We start from the raw sequence: 21458 nt of genomic DNA on the forward strand, positions 1-21458 counted from the left end.
CCCCAAGGCTTGCTCTAAGTAAGTGGCTCCTGTAAGATTTGTTTTGTTTTTGACAATACGAAGATGCTTTCTCACTAATGTAGGGATGACATAGGTTTTCACCCTAGAGGGTACCTTTGCTTTCATTCCATTGACATTCTATATGGTGACCAAAATAGCTGCAAGAGTGCTTAAGTAACAAATGATTAGATTTTGCATCCTCTGGTGCTGCAGGACCTCTTAATTTTATCTTTTGGGAGTCCCATAACATGGGAGAATCTTTTTTGAGGGATCCCATGTTTCTGCCTGCCTGGGAGGATTTGGTAAGGGGAGGTTTCCTTGCATTCGGTTGCCAGCAGGAGACAAGAGACTCATGACATCGAAAGGCAAAGGTAAGATGACAGTGGATGGCTTCTCTGTGGACAAGGATTGAAGGGTGTGAAGATGATGGAGCTGGACAGTGGCTGGGCTGCCCGACAGTATCTCAGCTGCCATCCTCAGGGATTGTGAGGCAGCCTTCTCCCCTTCAGCAGCAATCATCTAGGATACAGAGCAGGCACCAAGTTAGCAGGCATATCTTCATTCTCATTTTCGAGCTTTGAAAGGGAGTCAGCCACTGTCACCTCGCTTATATCCCATGTCCTGACTCTATCAAGCGGTGAACTCTTAGACTGGCGATGAAACTGTCCTAGGTATCCTAGTCTATATTATGCCCTGGCTTAAAGAACCTGGGAGTGGACATGCAGACAGAAGCAAAGGGCATGAGCGCTCAGTATTGACTTACCCTCACTTTGGCCTGTCTTTGAGCCTCAGCTTCCACAGCCAGTGACTGCTGGAGGCCTGTGGGCAGTTGAATATCTTTATTGCAAAAGAAAAAAAAATAAGTGGCCTTGAAGCAGGAGAGCAGGGACTCGTGGGTAACAGTGATTTTTTTTATGCACAACCACTAAGAGTAACTCGAGGAATTATCTGTGACAGGAGAATAGTGGAAAACTCTCTGGTCTCACTGCTACCACCTGGTATCAGTGGTCATTACCGCTGGCTTTTTTCAATTTTGGAAAACTGCGACAGCATATTATTATCTTCAGTTTGGTTCATTGCCAATGGCTTTACTTTATTAACGTTAATTTTAAAATGGCAGCTTTATGCCAGGAGACTTTTGCCTGAATGCTTTGTATTTTATCACAAAACTCTGATTTATCCTGAACTTCACCCTGAAACAAAGGGAATCGTAGAATCCCAGATCTAGGGCTGGAGTGGACCTCCCAGGCCATCTGGTTCCCACCCCCTCATTTATCAGACAAGGAAACTGAGGCCCAGGGAAATGAAGTCACTAGTCCAAGGTCACACATGTAGTGTCAGAGGCAGGATCTGAATCCAAGTCTTGTGATTGCAGAGCCAGTGTCTCGCCCTTCTTTTTAATGCTATTTTAATAGAATGGGCTGGTGAAATAACCTCAGGATTGGCATTTAGTTATTGCTGCTTATTTATAATGCTGTTTTAATTGTTTTGTACATTGTTGCTGATATAATCCTTGTTGTATTGTTACACTGTTATGAGGGGGTTATAATAATGGTTCACACCAGAATGTCTGATACCTGACAATGTGCTTTCCTCACACCACTTCTGGGAGGTAGATAAATTATACTGAATTTAATCTTCCTGAATGAGGAATTAAGAGAAATTTTGAGTTGTAATCTAAACTCTAAATCTGCAATCTGAACCATTTATTAGGATGATAACAAGGCTTGACACCTTATAGACTGTTTCCTTCACAACAAACTCGTGAAGACCACAGAGCAAATGTTGGGATCCCCGTTTGAAGAAACTGGGGCTAGGAGAGGTCAAGCAAATTGCCCATTATTACAGAGTTAATAAGTAGCTGTTGATAAGTTAACTAACTTAATATATATTATATATATAATATATATAATATATATATTATATAATAAGTTAAGTGAATAAGTTAAATGGTTAAAAACATAGGAAGAAAACCTAAGTTTCAGTGAATATTGAAATGAAGTCGTGCAAAGTGAAATAAGCACACCCCTTCCCCCACTATTTATATACAGAATGACTAAAACAATATAAATGTAGAGAACAAAAACTATACAACAGTTGAAAACAAATATTGCAAAGTTACAGAGAATAAGCATGGCCCAAAGAGATATGAGAAGATACTTCCCTCCTCTGGCAAGGGAAGGAACATTACATGTAATGTTAATTTTTGGAGGAGTGTATTGATCGATTTTTCTTATTTTTTTCTCTTTTGCTTTTTAAAAAAATTCTTTGCTTTAAGGGATAGCTCCCTAGGAGGGGATGGTGAAGAGATACAGGGAGAAGACTAGGTAATGTGAAAACTAAACATATAAATAAAAATTTATTTTAAAAAATGAGTCTCCTGACTTTAACTCTATCACTCTTTCCACTAAGTCACAATATCTTTGGTGGTGAGACATGTACACAAATTCCTGTAATAAATGTTAGAAAATGATTCCTTCACCAACTAAAGCACAACCCTGATGCTTCCCTGTGGCATGGAGTAGCCTGCTCTAGACTTTTCCAAGATTTTTCTACAAAGAACTTTACCTACCAACTAGATCCTTACCAACCTGGAAGGGCACAGTAATGGATTCTCATCCCAAATCAACTGAGTTAAGCACAGAGAGGCTCATCACCAGAAGCCTGATCACCGGGTAAGGCACATCTATATCTTCTATATCTATATCTGTGTATGTATATATATATATATATATATATATATATATATATATATATATATGTCTAAGTACACAGAGACATATATGTGTATGTGTGTGTGTTTGCTTAAAACAATTCAGAAACCTATCTCTTAAGTCCTGGAGTGGTTGTAATGTCATCTGCAAACAGATAATTGAAGCCACAGGAATGGATGAGATCGCCAAAGGAAGGAGTGGGGAGAAAGAAGAGATAAGGTACCAGGACAGTCTTGGTGAACAACCATCCTTAGGAAGTGGGAGCACAAATAGGAACCAGTCAGGGAGAATGAGAAGGAGCAGTTCAAACGGTAGACTACCCAGAGGAGGACAGGGAACAGAGAAAATGGAAGCCAAGGTAGAAGACACAATTAAGAAGGAGGAGGAAGAGAGGCAATGTGCTATACAGCCAGAAAGACCTGGATTCAAGGTCCACCTCTGCCATGTACTTGCTGTATGACCCTAAGAAAGTCACTTAACCTCTCATTGCTGGAGGCAACACTCTGAGACCACGAGTTATAGAATAGCTGCTGATCTGGATTGTTGGAGGACGGTTTCTCACCTAGAGATCTCTATACCAACACATTAATAGGTCTCCCCTGGGACTAAAAATGAAGTGTAGAGGAGGAAAGTGGTGAATAGTGTCAAGTATCATACAAAGGTTAAAGAGAATGAGGGCTGAGGAGAGGTCATGGGATTTGACAATAGAGGGTTAACACTACTGATGTTGATTTTCTTTATTTTTTTTCTTTTCAATTCATTTCCTACCTACATTTCTGTTCTCTCCACTTTGATTCCCCAGTGACATGTGACTGCATCCAAAGCCACCTGTGCAGAGTAGAGTTTAAGGGCAACAAAAACTTCTTTCCTGCAGGTACCATAGAGGAGCAGAATTTCAAACATAAAAGGGACCCTGAGCTCACCTAATCCATTTTTGTACTAAACGCCCTTTTGGATATTTCAGAAAAAAGTATCCTTTCCTTAAAAAGAAACTGGAAGTCAGTCATGAAGAAAGATAGGAAAATAGAATGCTTATTTGTTCATTCAATGCTATCATGTACTTGATTGTGTTGCCAGAGAAATCAGCATCTTTTTCCCCTCAAAGAGGCACTAGAAAGAAGGCTTCAGTTTTTACCAGTAATTTCTAACTCTTTCCCACTTAGTTATTCCTATAATTGGCACTATGAATGGGGTTGTTGGTTGGTTGGTCTTATAGCTCTTGTTATGGATGTAGAAATGAGTGAGTTTCTTCTGCCTGATTAATTGGATGCTGGTCCTGTGTGCCTGTTTTGTGAAGAACAAAAGATTTTCATGCATGTGGACCTGGGCCATCACTGTTTTCTCTGACCACCTTTCTGTATCTATATTCCAGATTTTATTGGCTAAATTTTCAAAAAGGACCCCTGTTACTAGCTCCAAGTAAGCTCCACCTTTGGAATTTGATAATGTCATAGCATCTCTCGATTTTGTATTCCTTTTATTTATTAAGTGTATGTCCAGCACTAACTATATGCCAGGAACCATGGTAGCTAGATTGATTCCTCAGAGTCCCATTTCCTAATATATCTTTTTTTATGTTCTCTTCCCAACCTATGCTCTCCCTGCTTTCTTTATACTCAACAATTAATCAATTGATAAACACTTATTAATACTTTGCAAACTTGGCTTCTTTTTTATTCCTTGAATCTCTTCATTCCTCTATTCCTTCTCTTTCCTCTTTTTCTTTTTCTCCACCTTCTAAAAACCCTTTCTCCTTATTCATTTTCATCTTTCATTTTCCATTTAGGTTCTAGTCTTTCCTAACTAGTCATGTCCCCTTGGGAAATTCATGTTCCCTCCCTAGATCTGTTTTCTTATCTATATGTAATGGGGTTGAACTGCATGGTATCTAAGGTCTCTTCCAGCTTTAAAAATTCTGATGTCTTTAGAGAAGTTGAATCGTGGATTTGGTGCTGGAAGGGACCTTTGAGGTCTCTTAATCCAATCTCCTTGTTTTATAGATGAAGAAACTGAGGCATAGAGGGGTTATGTGACTTAGGATCATCATGGTCTCAGAAATTTAGAGTTGGACGGGGTGCTACCTAGTCTAATCCCTTCCTTTTAGAAATAAGGAAAGTGAAACCCGGAAAGATTAAATAACTTGCCTAAGGTAACATGGACAGTGAATAACAGACTAAGGATTTAATCTCAGGTCCTCTGACTGTAGGTCTAGTACTTTTGAAAACAAAGCATTGTAGAAAGGCATATTTGTTCCATTTTCTATCTATTTGGTGTCTTGCCATTTTCATTTGCGAATAAGGGAATAAACAGTACCTACTAAGTGCTAGGCACTGTGCTAAGCACTTTTGCAAATACTATCTCATTTGAATGCTAAGATTTCTGTAAACTTTTTTTGCTTCTACTTTTTTTTCTATTTTGTGAGGCACTACTGCTAATAAACTTCTTCCATCCTCCTGTATAAATGTTTTACAAATGAGTTGTAATTCCAAATGGAAGCACACACAATAGTAGCTATGAAAAATCACCAGCACTGCAGGGATAGAGTCCTTCAGGGTGTTAAACTAGAGTATGCAGGGAAGTCCGCCCCAACTCTATTTGTTTACCTCTTCAAAGAGAAACTTGCAAGCCGTCCTTCCTTTCAGCTGTAGCTTCCTTTGATCTTTTGATTTTGTTTATCATGAGAATATCAAAATTGATGAGACTTAATTTTCCAGCGGCAGGTCAAGTCATAGTTCATTAAGCAAAGATCTGACATTTAGCATACCTACAATTCACTCAATGTCATCTAGATGGCCTAAAAGCTATGGGATATTTAATACTTGGCACCATTTTATACCATGCCACCATTATCACTGGGGAAAGAGAAACAGTCACATGGAATTACAGACCATCTTGCACTTTTCTTTGTTTCTTAGGTTGTTGTGGCCAATGTCTTTCCATACTCAGCTCAGTTGGTCTTTGGGCTGCAGATTCAGTTTTCCACCACACTGTACTCAAAGTCGTTCCACCATGGTAGAACCTTCCAGAGGAGGTATAGCCTTTGTCCACAATTCTTTAGTTACCTATGAAAAAATGGGATTAAACTTAAAAGTGTATCTGGTCTATAGTTTTTTAAGGAGACCTAGTTAAACATTTAGCAGCTCACCCCTCACTAAATATTTTTAAGTCTCTTCAGATCTAAATGTCTTGACCAAAAAAAATGTAGACCTTGAAAAAAGTCTTCTTTGTTAGTAACAGCTTCCATGTAATTGTTGTAAGTAAATGTTTGTTGATTTCCCTCTGGAACACATGAACATGTTAGCTTTCAGATGGTCAGTCCATGATAAGCAGGCCTAAGGGCAGGAAAACAGGGCCTGGGAAACCTCTGTGTTCTGTGACCATCCTCCTCCCCCTCTTAATCACTGTTAGAGACTAGAAGGACAGATAGGTGAGGGGTGATGTGGGATTAGAATCAGGCTCTTACACGAGAGCCTTTTCAGATCAGTCTGTAGCTAGCTCTCCTCCTCGGCTGCTGCTCCCAGCAGCCTCTCCATTATGGACCAAGGCCCTCACCTTCTTCTTTCCACCCACAGACAGACAAGAGACCAGCAGGGTTCTTGCCAAAGATTCCTATTCTCTCAGGAATACAAAAGACAAAATCAAGTTCCCTTGGATTAGTGGCTATGGTGCTGACCCAAAGGGAAACCCACTCACACAGTGTAGGTATGGCTACACCATATGAGTAAAGCTTTTCAGGGCAACAAGCATAGTTTGGACTGTAATAGGCAGCTCCGCAGGGCACAAGAAGCACAAAAGATACAACAAGGATCATTACATTTTTACATTATACTTTAAAAAATGCCCATATTTTTAGTTCTAAAAAATTATACTTTCCATAACAATTAGGTTTTTGCAATTAACTGAATAAGTTATAGCAAAGGTTCCAAACCTCCATGGACAATAACACATGGCAGACACAATTTTTCAATGCAGTGGGTCACAATTTTCAAACCTTGCCTTGTCCCATCTCTAGTACCAAGTCCTACACCAGCTTCCTTGCATTATAAACATACTCAGTAGTCATTCTCCAGTAACTTCACAGCCAGGCTGGGCAGAGGGTCAATCAGATCATCAGCACCAGAAAATTCCTGGTACTAGTTTACATAGTAGATATCTGACTGCTTTCAGGAAGGGGTGAGGAGCTGATCTATAGTCTTTGCTACAACTGAACTAGTTTAGGGGGTTGTTTACACTCATCCACATCTGTGTAAAGAGCTGTTGGCTGCAAAGGCCCCAGGCCTCTGAACCAGAGGTAAGGACTATGATGGATTCAATGAGTCAAATTCAATTTGGTGAGAAATTTCATCAGATAATATAGATTATTCATACAGATAACCCCGAATGCTAATAACAGATGAAACACTATTCTATTTTACACATTAGTATTTTATATTTCAGCCCTTTTAATTTTTTTTTTGGTCTGGACGGGCAATTTTACTGATGTAGGGGAACTCTCCACATGGAAATTCTCTTCACTGATGTAACTAGTCTGTAACATATAGCTTTAGTCAGTAGCTTGTGGGGGACTGAAAGGTCGAGTCATCTGCCCATGGTCACACAGCATGTGACAGAAGCAAGAATTGAATTCAGGTCTTCCTGATTCCAAGCCTACTTTCTATCCGCTACTCCACACTGCCTCTCAATGATTTCATCAAAAGGGAAAATTAAACAAATCAGTTTTCCTCCCTAACAGTTTACATAAATAACTTGATGTCCTAGGCAATGCTTTTCCTCTCTAGGAGTATCTCAGGGAAGGAACAATGGGCCAAGAGGCCCTTCATGATGATTCGTACCAGCAACTGGTACACTTGGCCAATGTTGCTTAGGAGCAGAGAAGCATTTTCCATCCTGAAGTAGCAGATGGCATCTATCTCCATTATGAGCATCTCTTTTGTCACCATCCAAGCAGAAATCAATTTCAATGACCAACTTTGTTTATCGATCACCAAGAGAAGAGAAAGATCATTGAGGAGGGAAAGGAAATTTCTCAAGCAGAGTCAGAGTACAGATGGGGGACAAAATGGAGGGTATGTTTAGAAATATGTTAAATATTTATAAATTTATAATTTACTTTATACATATATGCTATGTAATATTTATATATTGTTTTTATAATTTATAAATATTATAAATAATGCTATACACAGAATATGCTCCTAAAAATGTGAGCATATTGGGGTTTTGTTTTGTTCTAGTAAATGGAATCATATTATAATTGAGAGGGGCATGCCGACAGCCTATCTGGAAGCCCTACACCCATCACCAAAGTGTAAGCTCCTTAAGGTCTGACAGTCTCGTCTGCTTAAGTTCCTATCCTCTGCATTTAGCATAGGGCCTGCCACCTACATATAATGTAAATGCTTAATAAACACCTTCTCTGTCTCTCAAGCAGCAGAACATTTTGTGAGAGAGGTCTGTGAGAGCACTCTGGAATGCTATCATTAAGCATTCAAATAAAATTTGGAGGCCAGCTAATACTTCAGGTTCCCCCACTGTCTATGTCTACCTGGTGAGCAATACTTTGCCCTTACCAGGAGGCTACTACCTATCCATTTTGCTGCCCCAATCCTTCCCTGGCCTTAAATAACTACTCACAGATATGTGTGTGTGTGTGTATGTGTGTGTGTGTGTATAACACACACATGTAGGTACGTATATATGTCTATGCATATACATAAAGTATTCTCTGTGTATATCTCTATGTATGTACGTTTGTGTGGATTGATAGATAGACAGATACAGTTGTTGTTGAGTGGTTTTCTCAGGCATATCTCACTCTTCATGACCCCATTTGGGGTTTTCTTGGCAAAAATACCGGAGCGGTTTGCCATTTCCTTCTCCAGCTCATTTTACAGATGAGGAAACTGAGGCAAACAAGGTTAAATGACATGCTCATGGTCATATACCTAGTAAGTGTCTAAGGTTGGATTTGAACTCGTCATCCTGACTCCATGCCCAGCACTCTATCCACTATGCCACCTAGCTGGCTATATCTATCTATCTATCTATCTATCGTTTAGAGAGCACTTTTCTCATAACAACTCTGTGGGGAAGGCAGTGTAAATATCATCATTTTCATTTGACAGATGAGGATGCAGAGGCTCAGAGACATCAAGCCACCTGCCCACATTTATGTAGCTAGCTAGTGTCATAGCTCGAACATGAACTCAGATCTTCTGACCTCAAAACCAGTGGTGCTTCTTTGCATCACACAGCTTTTGAAAGCAAATGGAAAGAATCCAACTTTCCACTCCCTGCTCCCATCCCCACACCCCTCACCATTATTCAGATTGGCTCTATTCCTCCCTCAGCACACAAGACCTCTCTTTATTTCCTGGCCCATGCAACCTTGTCCTTTGGAAAACTCTGCTCTGTTATAAACAAAAGGGCAAAGCACTCCTCGTTGGTAAAATGATCTGGATAAGGAAATGGCAAACCACTCCAGTATCTCTGCCAAGAAAATCCCAAATGGGGTCACAAAGAGTTGGGCATGACTGAACAACAAACCTCCTCAAGTCAAGAACTGTCATCTTAGCTAAGTTTTGTGTCTTCCCCAGTGCCAAGCAGAGTTCTCTGTTTATTGAATGAATGCATGAATAATGTAACTACCCCATAAAGTTTGTTTTATAAATCCCAATTTTCATATACCAAGTTTTCTTAAAGTGAAACTCCCTGAATCATAGCAGTGTGAGGAGGAAACCAAAAGAGAACCATAAATTCGGGAATGGAAGGTAAATGAGGATGTGTTTATGAACCAAACTTCCTTTTGGAAACTTCAGGTTGCTATTTCCAGACACCTTTTATGATCATAGGCAATTGGGTGGTACAGTAGATAGAATTCTGGACCTAAAGTCAGGAAGACCTGAGTTCAAATTTTACCTCAGACACTGTGTGATCCTGGACCAGTCACTTAACCTGTGCCTGACTTAGTTTCCTCAGCTATAAAATGAAGTTAATATTAGTAGTTACCATCTAGGGTCGCTTTGAGGACAAAATGAGATAATATTTGTAAAGTGCTTTGCAAACCTTAAAGTGCTGTATAAATACTAGTTATAATTATTATCAGAGAATCCTATATCAGACTGGAATGGACCTCAAAGGTCCATTCCTATTGCCTTATTTTTCAGATGAGGAATCTGAGGACCAGAGAGATGAAGTAAATTTTGTGGAAAGCACTTTGCCTTCCTTAAAGTATCATATAAACACCAGTTACTGTCATGAATCATAATCACAGAAGCAGGAAGGGCCAGAGGCAGGAGCTGCAGCCAGATTATCTGACTCACAATCCAGCATGCTGTCCACTTCACCACCCTTATGCTAGATGAACAACCAAAAGAATTCCAATTGGAGCAGTTTTTTGACTGCTTTTTCTCAGAGTCAAAGTTTCCAGCCAGATTTAAATGTGAAATGATGATGAAAACAGTCAGAGAATGCAAAATTGGCTACTTTCCTTACCTCATGGAAAGGAATCTCTAGGGTTTGGAGGTGAAGATGCACCTTGTGGTAGGTATCCAGGCAGGGCAGGAAGAAGAAAAGGCCTAAGACAAGACTCAAACCTTCAGTCAATCAGTCAACCTGAATTTACTAAGCACCTACTCCATGCTATGCAGTAGTAGAGACCTTGGTACAAATCCCACCTCCAGCATTTTCTGTGGGACCTTGGACGGCAACGTTACCCCCCTGACCCTCAATTTCTTCAACTATAAGATGAGGTGATTGGTTTCTGAGGTCCTGTCCAGCTCTATGATCCTATGTGTTAGGCTCTGTGCTAGCTGCTGGAAATATAAAGACAAAAGTGAATCATTCCAGACTCTCTGTTGGAGAGAGAGGGAAGCAGGAAGAGAAGGGATGGTGATGGGGGAACACCTATCACAAGGTTCCATCCTGGAAGCCCTCTTTTGTCTCTCACTTTTCTATACAAGATGAAAGTTGGCTAAAGGCAGGACTTTTTGTCTAGCTGTTGTTCTATGAAGACTACTGGATGCCTGGGCCTGAAGTTGTTGACAGCAAACTTTGGGTGCAGCACCTGTCTCCTCTGGCACTTCTTAAAATGTAGAAGGGATTTGGCACTCCCCAGGGGTGAAAGGGTGGTACTTTAATGGACCTCCTTCTCATCTATGTGGTTATTAGTGGCCATGGCAACAAGCATGATGCAAAGCTCATGATAAGACATATGAGTGCTCTCTCTACTCTGTATGTATGTCATATACAACTATTTACTCAGTGTTTCCCCTTTTGAGAGATGCTCCTTGGAGCCACGGACTATTTTTGCCTTTCTTTGCAAACCCAACACAGTGGCAGATAGTAAATACTTAATAGATGCTTATAGACTGACTGCTCAATTAATGCTTCTTAATTGAGTGGTAGATTAACTAATTGAGACTTACAGGGTGTTTGCTAGGGCTTTGATGGTATCCCAGACTATCAGAGCTTTCTTATTCAGAGGAGTCTTCTAACCTTCCTTGAGTCATACCAGGAAAGCTCTTTAAAAGCAGATAATCCTTATCATAGAATCCAAATATGCTGTGCCTTTATTGTGCTATAGTCCAGGTCAGATACTTCTTAATCTTGAAATGCTATTCCTAGGTTCCTGGCCTAAAAACCATTCTCAAGATCATATAGATCTAGAGCTGGAAAGAACCTTAAAGATCATCTGATCAAACCCCATCAACTTACAGATGAGGAAACGAAGCCCAGAGAGGGTGATTCATCCAAGATACATAGAGAATAAGTGGCAGAGCTGGGATCTGAACCCATGTTTTTTGTGTACAAAACCAGCGCTCTTTCCACCACATTTGACCATCCCTGTCCATTTCTTCTCAGCTTAAAACCCTAACTGCAGATGAATTGTTAATTAATTTATGGAATAATGAAATTGGGCAGGCATCTCTGGTTCTTTGAGTACTCACCGGGAAAAACCATGATGGCAGCGGGAAGCAGGGCTGTAATCACACTTTTAAAAAGCAGTGTAGGGGTGAACAGCACAGAAAGTACAGAGACAAACAGCATGAAATGGGGTGGGGAATACAGAAGTGCTTTCTGTGTGATATCTCCTTTGATCCTTGACGCAACTCTGGGAGGGAGGTGTTATTATTATGTCCACTTTACAGATGAGAAAATGGAAGAAGCTACGGAACTAAAAGAACATTCTTTACCGGGATGTCTGACTCTTCCTGGAAGAAGATGCCCAGATGGAAGACAACGACTCTCATATTCCCGCACTACCTGAAGGTGAAAAATTAAGATGTTCAAAACACCTTAGAAAGAGGATTGAAACCTTTTTGAAAAGGTTTTGTAATACCACATGAGCCTTGGTGACTTAAAATTTCTTGTTTCAAACCACTGATGGTCAAAATAGTTATAGAAACAATCTTCTGTAGAGGAAAAATCTTTTTCACATTTGTATAGTGTTTTGAGGTTTGCAAAATTCTTTTCTTACAACAACCCTGTGAGGGCTCAGACAAGTTAAGTGACTTATAGGAATGGAATCTGGGTCTCTAGCAGCAGTATCAGAATTCATACCATAATTCAGAAACTTCAGAAACTTCAGAAACCGACAGAAGACTGATTTAGTCCTAATATAAGTATATTCATGGATAAAATTTCAAATAAGAAGCTGTAATCATTCAAGAACATGGTTGACAGGTTTGGTCAGCCTTTTGCAAATCATAAAAAAACTATTCGATATTTTGGTATATAATAGGTTGACCATCACTTCTGTTGATTTATATGTTCCTCCTGACCTATTAAATGGACAGAGAACAAACAAGATCAAAGGATCATAGACCTAAAGCTAGAGGAGACCTCAAAAATCATCTGGTTCTAGATCCCAATTTACAGATAAGAAAACTGAGGCCGGGGGATATTAAATGATTTGCCCGAAGCTACCCAGGTAGTAAATATCAGAGGTGGGATTTTAACTCAGGACTTTGACTTCAGAGCTGGTATTGTTTCTATTGGACCACAATATCCCCACCTACTTAAACACAGTATGTGATTTTTTTTTTCTAAAAAGCAATTAGCTTTCTAGGTTGCCTCAAAAAGAAATTTAATCATATGAATTTCATTTCATACTTCTTGCAGAGAACTGCAAGCAGAGTGCAAAAAACCTGGAATTTCTGAATTTTTTTTCTAATCGGATGAGTTTTCATTTGAATGGGAGGAACACAAAATTTGAGGGAGTAAACTGCACAGGATTGTCCTAGGAATCCACACACTTATAGAGGCAGATGGAGTAACTGATGTCAGTAGCATTGGGGGAAGGGGGTAATTAGATCTACTTTGTAGCTCTATATCGACCTTAGAAGAGATGAATGGAGGAAGAAGCCATGGTGGGATTTGGCCAGGGAAGGGCACCCTTATGCTGGAACCACAGGAAGAAGGAATCTTTCCTTCTTTCAACTAATAAATTCCTTGGGAGTAGAGGTTATTTCATTGTATCCCCACCATAGTAGGAGCTTAACTGGGTACTAAGCTCAATTGTTTCTATTTGATGAAGTACAACTGCTCTCAATACCTAATGCCCCAACTCCATAGTTACAGCTGAGAGCAATACAAATCTACCTCTACCAGTTATAAGTTGGAAAAAGGTGGTACAGGGTCCATAAATTGGCAGATTTCAACAAGGTACACCAGAAAGAGCACTAGACAAAAGACATAGGGTCTGGGTTCAAATGTTGTCTTTCCTACTATTATCTCTATGGCCTTGGGCAAACCTTTTTCACTCCTTCAAGCCTGAGCCATGTCTTCTAAAATGAGAGAGTTGAATCAGAGAAACAATTAATAATTTCATTCAAGAGAATGACAATAATGAAACAACATACCAAAACTTATGGGATGCAGCAAAAGCAGTTCTTAGGGGGAGTTTTATATCTCTAAATGCCTACATGAATAAAATAGGGAAAGAGGAGATCAATGATCTGGGCATACAGCTGAAAAAGCTAGAAAAAGAGCAAATTGAAAACCCCCAATTAAATACCAAATTAGAAATACTGAAAATCAAAGGAGAGATTAATAAAATTGAAACCAAGAAAACTATTGAATTAATAAATAAAACAAAGAGCTGGTTTTATGAAAAAACCAATAAAATTGACAAACCTTTGGCCAATTTGATTAAAAAAAATAAAGAAGAAAATCAAATTACCAGTATAAAAAATGAAAAGGGTGAGGTCACCTCTAATGAAGAGGAAATCAAAACAATAATTAGGAATTATTTTGCCCAACTGTATGCCCATAAATTTGACAACCTTAGAGATATGGATGAATATCTATAAAAACATAAACTGCCCAGACTAACAGAGAAGGAAGTGAAATTTCTTAATGACCCCATATCAGAAAAAGAAATTGAGCAGGCCATCAACGAACTCCCTAGGAAAAAATCTCCAGGGCCAGATGGTTTTACATGTGAATTCTATCAAACATTTAAAGAACAACTAATTCCAATACTTTGTAGACTATTTGGGAAAATAGGTGAAGAAGGAATCCTACCAAATTCTTTTTATGACACAAATATGGTACTAATACCCAAACCAGGTAGAGTTAAGAAAATTATAGACCAATTTCTCTAATGAATATTGATGCAAAAATTTTAAATAAAATATTAGCAAAAAGATTGCAGCAACTCATTACGAGAATAATACACTATGACCATGTAGGATTTATTCCAGGAATGCAAGGCTGGTTCAATATTAGGAAAACTATTAGCATAATTGACCATATCAACAACAAAACTAGCAGAAACCATATGATCATCTCAATAGACGCAGAAAAAGCCTTTGACAAAGTACAACACCCATTCCTATTAAAAACACTAGAAAGCATAGGAATAAGGGGAACCTTCCTCAAAATTATAAATAGCATCTACCTAAAACCATCAACAAGCATTATATGTAATGGGGATAAACTAGATGCATTCCCAATAAGATCAGGGGTGAAACAAGGATGTCCATTATCACCCCTATTATTCAATTTGGTACTAGAAACATTAGCTGTAGCAATAAGAGAAGAAAAAGAAATTGAAGGAATTAGAATACGAAAAGAAGAAACTAAATTATCACTTTTTGCAGATGATATGATGATTTATCTAGAGAATCCTGGAGAATCAAGTAAAAAACTACTTGAAATAATAAACAACTTTAGCAAAGTTGCAGGATATAAAATAAACCCACATAAATCCTCAGCATTCCTATACATTACTGACAAATCCCAACAGCAAGAGATAGAAAGAGAAATTCCATTCAAAGTTACTGAAGGCACTATAAAATATTTGGGAATCTATTTGCCAAGAGAAACCCAGGGCCTATATGAACATAACTATGAAACACTTTTCACACGAATAAAATCAGATCTAAATAAATGGAAAAATATCAGTTGCTCATGGTTAGGCCGAGCTAATATAATAAAAATGACAATTCTACCTAAATTAATCTATCTATTCAGTGCCATACCAATCGAACTACCAAAAAATTTTTTTACTGAGCTGGACAAAATAATAACAAAATTCATTTGGAAAAACAAGAGGTCTAGAGTATCTAGGATGTTAATGAAAAGACATGCTAGAGATGGTGGTTTAGCCACACCAGATATTAAACTGTACTACACAGCAGCAGTCATCAAAACTGCCTGGTACTGGTTAAGAAACAGGGGTGTGGATCAGTGGAATAGGATAGGTACACAAGTAGGTGAAATCAACAAGTTTAGCAATCTACTCTTTGATAAACCCAAAGAAGCCAGTTTCTGGGCTAATAATTCACTATTTCACAAAAACTGTTGGGAAAATTGGAAAATGGTAGGGCAAAAACTGGGCATAGACCAATATCTTACACCATATACCAAAATAAAGTCAAAATGGGTTCATGATTTAGGAGTAAAAGTTGATACTCTAAGTAATTTGGGAAAGCAAAGAATAGTTTACTTATCAGATTTGTGGAAAAGTAAAGAATTCATGACCCAACAAGAGATAGAGAGCATTACAAAATGCAAAATGGATAATTTTGATTATGTCAAATTGAAATGTTTTTGTACAAAAAAAGCCAATGCAACAAGAATTAGGAGGGAAGCAGAAAATTGGGAGAAAATCTTTGCAACTAGTATCTCTGATAAAGGCCTCATTTCTAAAATATACAGGGAGCTAAGCCAAATATATAGGAATACAAGCCATTCCCCAATTGAGAAATGGTCAAAGGTTACGAACAGGCAGTTTTCAGAGGAAGAAATTAAAGCTATCTACAGGCATATGGAAAAATGCTCTGGATCGCTGCTGATTAGAGAAATGCGAATCAAAACAACTCTTAGATACCACATCTCTCCTGTCAGATTGGCTAAAATAACAAATCAGGAGAATGATAAATGCTGGAAAGGATGTGGGGAAATTGGAACATTGTTGCATTGCTGGTGGAGTTGTGAGCTGATCCAGCCATTTTGGAGGGCGGTGTGGAACTATGCCCAAAGGGCTATAGAAATGTTCATACCCTTTGACCCAGTAATACCACTTCTAGGGTTGTATCCCAAAGAAATCACACAAGTGGGAAAAGGACCCATATGTACAAGAATATTTATAGCAGCTCTCTTTGTGGTAGCCAAGAATTGGAAAGCAAAGGGATGCCCATCAATTGGGGAATGGCTGAACAAGCTGTGGTATATGAAGGTGATGGAATACTATTGTGCCATAAGAAATGGGGATGATGCAGACTTCGTAACAACCTGGAAAAACCTACACGACATAATGCTGAGTGAGCGGAGCAGAGCCAGGAGAACGTTGTGCACAGCCACAGATATGTGGATTCCTTGAGGACCAACCCTGACATACTGCGCTTCTCTCAGCAACCTAAAGGGGCAAGGACAACTCCAGGGGACTCACGATGGAGAATGCTATCTTCATTCAGAGAAAGAACTGCGAAGTTTGAATACAGACTGAGGCACACTACATGCTCGCCTTTTCTGCTTCTCTTTTGTTTTTGTTTTTGGGGTTTTTTTTTTTTTTGGTTCTGTTTCTTCTTTCTCATGATTCATTCCATTGGTCAAAATTCTTCTCCACGACTTGACTAGAGCATAAATTAATTCAATGCGAAGTTATACATGACAGTTATATGAGACTTCATGCAGTCTTGGGGAGGGAGGGGGGAGGGAGGGGAGAAAAACTGGAACTCAAAACTATGTAGAACCGTGTGTGGTAAACTAAAAATAAATAAAGAAAAAAAAATAAAATTAAAAAAAAAAGTAGATCAGAGCAGGCTACAGAACTGTGCATACCCTTTGACCAGCAATACCACTACTAGGTCTGTATCCCAAAAAGATAAAAAAGAAAAAAAGACCTATGATAAGCTAAAAGCATTTCCAGTAATATTGGGGGTGAAGAAGGACACCCATTATCACCACTGTTACTCAATATTGTACTAGAAAGGTTACCTTTAGCAACAAGAGAAGAAAAAAAGAAATTGAAGGAATTAGAATAGACAAAGAAGAAACAAAGCTACCACTCTTAGCAGATGATATGATGGTATACTTAGAGAATTCTAGACAATCAAGTAAAACATTACTTGAAATAATAAACAACTTTAGCAAAGTTGCAGGATATAAAATAAACCCACATACCCACATAAATCATCAGCATTTCTTTATATAACTAACAAAGCCTAACAGCAAGAGATAAAAAGAGAAATTCCATTTAAAGTTACTGTAGACATTATAAAATATCTGGGAATCTACCTGCCAAAACAAACCCAGGAACTATATGACCACAATTACAAAACACTTTTCACACAAATAAAGTCAAATCTAAACATATGGAAAAATATCAGTTGCTTATTAGTAAGCCGAGCTAATATAATAAAAAGACAATTCTACCTAAATTAAATTACTTATTCAATGCCATACCAATCAAACTACCAAAAATTATTTTATAGTGCTACAAAAAAATAGCAAAATTCATCTGGAAGAACAAAAGATCCAGAATATCAAGGGAATTAATGAAAAGAAATGTAAAGGAAGGTGGCCTAGCCATACCAGATCTTAAAATGTATTATAATGCAGCAATCATCAAAACTAGTTGGTACTGGCTAAGAAACAGAGTGGCGGATCAGTTGAATAGATTAGGCACATGAGACACAACAGGCAATGACTATAGCAATCTAGTATTTGATAAATGCAAAGACTCCAGCTTCTGGGATAAGAACTCACTATTTAACAAAAACTGCTGGGAAAACTGGAAAATAGCATGGCAGAACCTAGGCACAGAACAACATCTTACACCCTATAGAGTCAAAATGGGTACATGATTTAGATATAAAGATTGATACTAAATGTAAACTAGGAGAGCAAGGAATAGTTTACCTGTCAGATCTATGGAGAATGGAAGAATTTATGACCAAACAAGAGATGGAGAACATTATGAAATGCAAAATGGATGATTTTGATGACATTAAATTGAAAAGTTTCTGCACAAACAAAGCCAACGCAATCAAGATTCGAAGGGAAATAGAAAGCTGGGAAACAATTTTGATAGCCAGTGTCTCTGATAAAGGCATCATTTCAAAAATATATAGAGAACTGAGTTGAATTTATAAGAATATGAGTCATTCCCCAATTGATAAATGGTCAAATGATATGAACAGGCAATTTTCAGAGGAAGAAATTAAGCTATCTAGAGTCATATGAAAAATTTCTCTAAATCAATAGGATAATGCAAATAAAAACACTCTCAGGTACACCTACCAGATTGGCTAACATGCCAGAACAGGAAAATGATAAATGTTGGAGAAGATGTGGGAAAATTGGAACACTAATGCATTGTTGGTGGAGTTATAAAGTGATCCAACCGTTCTGGAGAACAGTTTGGAACTATGCCCAAAGGGCTAAAAAACTGCATACCCTTTCACCCAGCAATACCACTTCTACAGCTGTATCCCAAAGAGATCATAAAAATGGAAAAGGACCCACATGTACAAAAATATTTATAGCAGTGATTTTTGTGGCCAAAGAATTGGAAATTGAGGGATGCTCGTCAACTGGGGAATGGCTGAAGAAGTTGTGGTATATGAATGTAATGGAATACTATCGTGCTGTAAGAAATTAAGAGGGGGATGGTTTCAGAAAAAAAATATGTCAAGACCTATTTGAAATGACAGAAAGTGAAGTGAGAAGAACCTCAAAATCATTGTGCACATTAACAGCAATGTTATACTGAAGATGAATTGTGAAAAGTTTGGTTAATCTCATCAATACAAAGATCGAAAACACAATTCCAAACAACTTGTGGCCGAAGAAAAAATGCTATCCAATTCCGAAGAGAATACTGAGGAACTTTGGATGCAAACCGAATTATACTTTCCTTTCTATATATTTTTTTTAAAAAGCTAATATGGTACTATATTTTACATGATTTCACAAGTATAATTAGTGTATTGTTTACCTTCTTACCAAGTGGGGATGGGGGAGGAGGGAGAGAACTCAAAATTTAAAAGTAAAAGAATTTCATAATAAATTGAAAAAGGTATAATAGAGCCAAACATTAGGAAATGGTCTGCAAAGTCAGGAGTCACGTTAGTTTTTTTTTTATTATTATTTTTGGAGGGGGAAAGGCTGGGCAATTGGGGTTGTGACTTGCCCAAGGTCACACAGCTAGTAAGTGTGCCAAGTGTCTGAAGTTCAATTTGAACTCAGGTCCTCCTGACTCCAGGGATGGCGCTCTACTCACTGAACCACCAAGCTGCCCCTTAGGTGTCACATTTTAAGGATGTGCAGGAAAAAAACGTCCAGAGGGCAGCCAGCTACCCTGGGAAGGGACTGGAGACCATGCTTAGCATTGGCAGAAGGAAATGAGACTGTTTACATCTGTCTTCAAATGCCCAAAGGTCTTTTCACCTGCAAGAGGGATTAGACTTGTCCTCCTCCTTCCCAGAAAGAACAAAGCAGAAGTAAGAATGACTTGAAACTGTAAAAAGGAAGGCTTCTTCTGGGGGAGGGGGAAAGAAAAAATAATTGCTAATGTCAACCTCAAAGTTTGGTTAAAAGAGGCAAACAAGCTAGGTAATAAATTCATAGTGTTTACTCCCTTAAAGCTAGGAGAATACATGCATGCATGAAGCCAGAACATATATTCTGACTGCCTTATTTAAAAAAGGCAAGCCTTTTTATGTTTTAGAACAATCCCAACTCAGGATGTCTGTGTCCTTCAGATTTATGGTCTCCATATATATTTAACCATGGCATGAGAAAGGAAGTTTCTTAGCTAAATAAGTTGTAAATACAAGAAGACAATTGACAAAGTGTCAACTGAATTTGCGATCCCAGGATTTCTGTGTTTCCCCAGTATAGCCTATGTCCATAGGCTACTAAGCTAGGAGTAGTCCCACTACTCAAGACAAGGTCTGGATGGTCCCAGGCATCCTTTCCTCTAGTGGTTAAAATGGGGGAGAATGGTCCTGGTCAGTCTCATCTGGTCTTAAAGTTGTTAACACAAGAATGGGCATTTTTGGAGCAAAGCAAAGCATGTCTGCTTGTTTAGTTCAGGCTTGGGTCCTTATTAGGGTTCAAATGATCATAAATGACTATCACTAACAATCAGCAGGCTATTCTGAAGTGTAAGGGGCTGTCTGGGGAAGGAGAGTTCACTCTCCCTCAGAGTCTGTCCAAGAGGCTTCTGGTCAGACGCCACCACTGCGGGGCACACAAGTGGCACTAGTCTGAGCAGAGCCTGCTGGGACTGGCGCTGAGGGTGGAAGAAGGGCAGGAGGAAGCTCCAGATGAGAGTAAGGCAGGCACTCACAGGATTCCCAATTCCAGAATCTGCATCAGCGCCCAGGGCTCTCCAGTGAGGCTGCACCCTGAGTTGTTTCCTCATTGTTTCCCTGCCCAGGCTCCCCTTTCCATCACCCCCTGCTGGGCAGGGGTGGGATCGGAAGTCCAGACCCCCTACTTCACTCTCCGGAGCCCCAGGCCCTCCAAAGCGGATATCACGTGGGTGGGCAAGGGGCCAGGAGGAGAGGGTTGGCACCGCCCCGGGGAGAGAGCAGCGCCTCTCACTGACCTGCCCGGAGCTGAGCTGGACCCCGGCGGGAACCCGGCCGGCCACTAGGGCTAATGTGGCCCCCGGCCCCGTCCTTCCTCCTCTGGGTGGCCGCCCCAGTCTTCGGAGCGGATCCGTTCCTGCCCCCCCGCCCCTCCCGGGGTGTGCCCCCGGTGCCTGCGCTCCGGACTCGCTCCGCTCCCGGCCGGCCTGAGATGCCCCTGCCCGCGACCGCCGTGACCAACGGCCGCCAGCCCAGGGCCGGTCTCCGGGGCCCCTATGGCGAGCCCCGACCCCGGCGTCAACGCGGGGGCCGGGGACCTGGCGCCAAGCTCGCAGCCCCCGACCTGGCGGCCAGCTCCCGGTCTGCGGACCCCGAGGGAGTGGCCCTCACTTCAGAAGATGCGAGTGCGCGTGGCCAGGCCAGGCAGGGGCCCGGCCGCAAGAAGCGGGGAAGGAAGGCAACGCCCCAAGTCCTGGCCCTGTCTTTCGGCCTCGTGGCGCCCCAACTGTCCCGAAGGCCCCAGCCGCCTCGCGCAGTCTCCCGCCAGAGGCCCGGCGTCCAGCGTCAGGGGCGTCAGGACGGGAGGGAGGTGCTGCGCAGCCGCGAGGCCCCTCCTTCACGGCTCCCTCTTCTGCACGCCTTGCCACACGCACCTGACCGCGGGCAGCGGGAGGAGGCAGCAGCGGCAGCGGCCAAA

The 21458-nt window shown here is 40.2% G+C and overlaps 1 protein-coding gene across 1 annotated transcript; it reads right to left on the minus strand.

Moving 5' to 3' along the window:
* Positions 1 to 225: 225 nt before the first annotated feature.
* LOC118833267 (band 7 protein AGAP004871-like) lies at positions 226 to 20592 on the minus strand. The gene is made up of 6 exons (XM_036740622.1): positions 20311 to 20592; positions 11909 to 11978; positions 10209 to 10291; positions 3487 to 3542; positions 764 to 842; positions 226 to 519 (listed from the first exon to the last, which is right to left on the minus strand). The coding sequence occupies exons 1-6, from the start codon at positions 20590 to 20592 to the stop codon at positions 226 to 228; spliced, it is 864 nt and encodes a 287-aa protein (XP_036596517.1).
* Positions 20593 to 21458: the final 866 nt, after the last annotated feature.

Source organism: Trichosurus vulpecula, assembly GCF_011100635.1.
Source record: "Trichosurus vulpecula isolate mTriVul1 chromosome X unlocalized genomic scaffold, mTriVul1.pri SUPER_X_unloc_8, whole genome shotgun sequence".
NCBI lineage: Eukaryota > Metazoa > Chordata > Mammalia > Diprotodontia > Phalangeridae > Trichosurus > Trichosurus vulpecula.

Excerpts from the sequence above, each read along its gene's own strand:
- LOC118833267 (XM_036740622.1), bottom strand. The coding sequence starts at position 20,592 with ATGAGGAAACAACTCAGGGTGCAGCCTCACTGGAGAGCCCTGGGCGCT. Across the intron at positions 10,292-11,908 it reads AGGAAGAGTCAGACATCCCG|GCCTTTTCTTCTTCCTGCCC; the intron begins GTAAAGAATGTT and ends GTCTTGTCTTAG. Across the intron at positions 3,543-10,208 it reads TAGAGATTCCTTTCCATGAG|GTGGCTTTGGATGCAGTCAC; the intron begins GTAAGGAAAGTA and ends TACTCTGCACAG.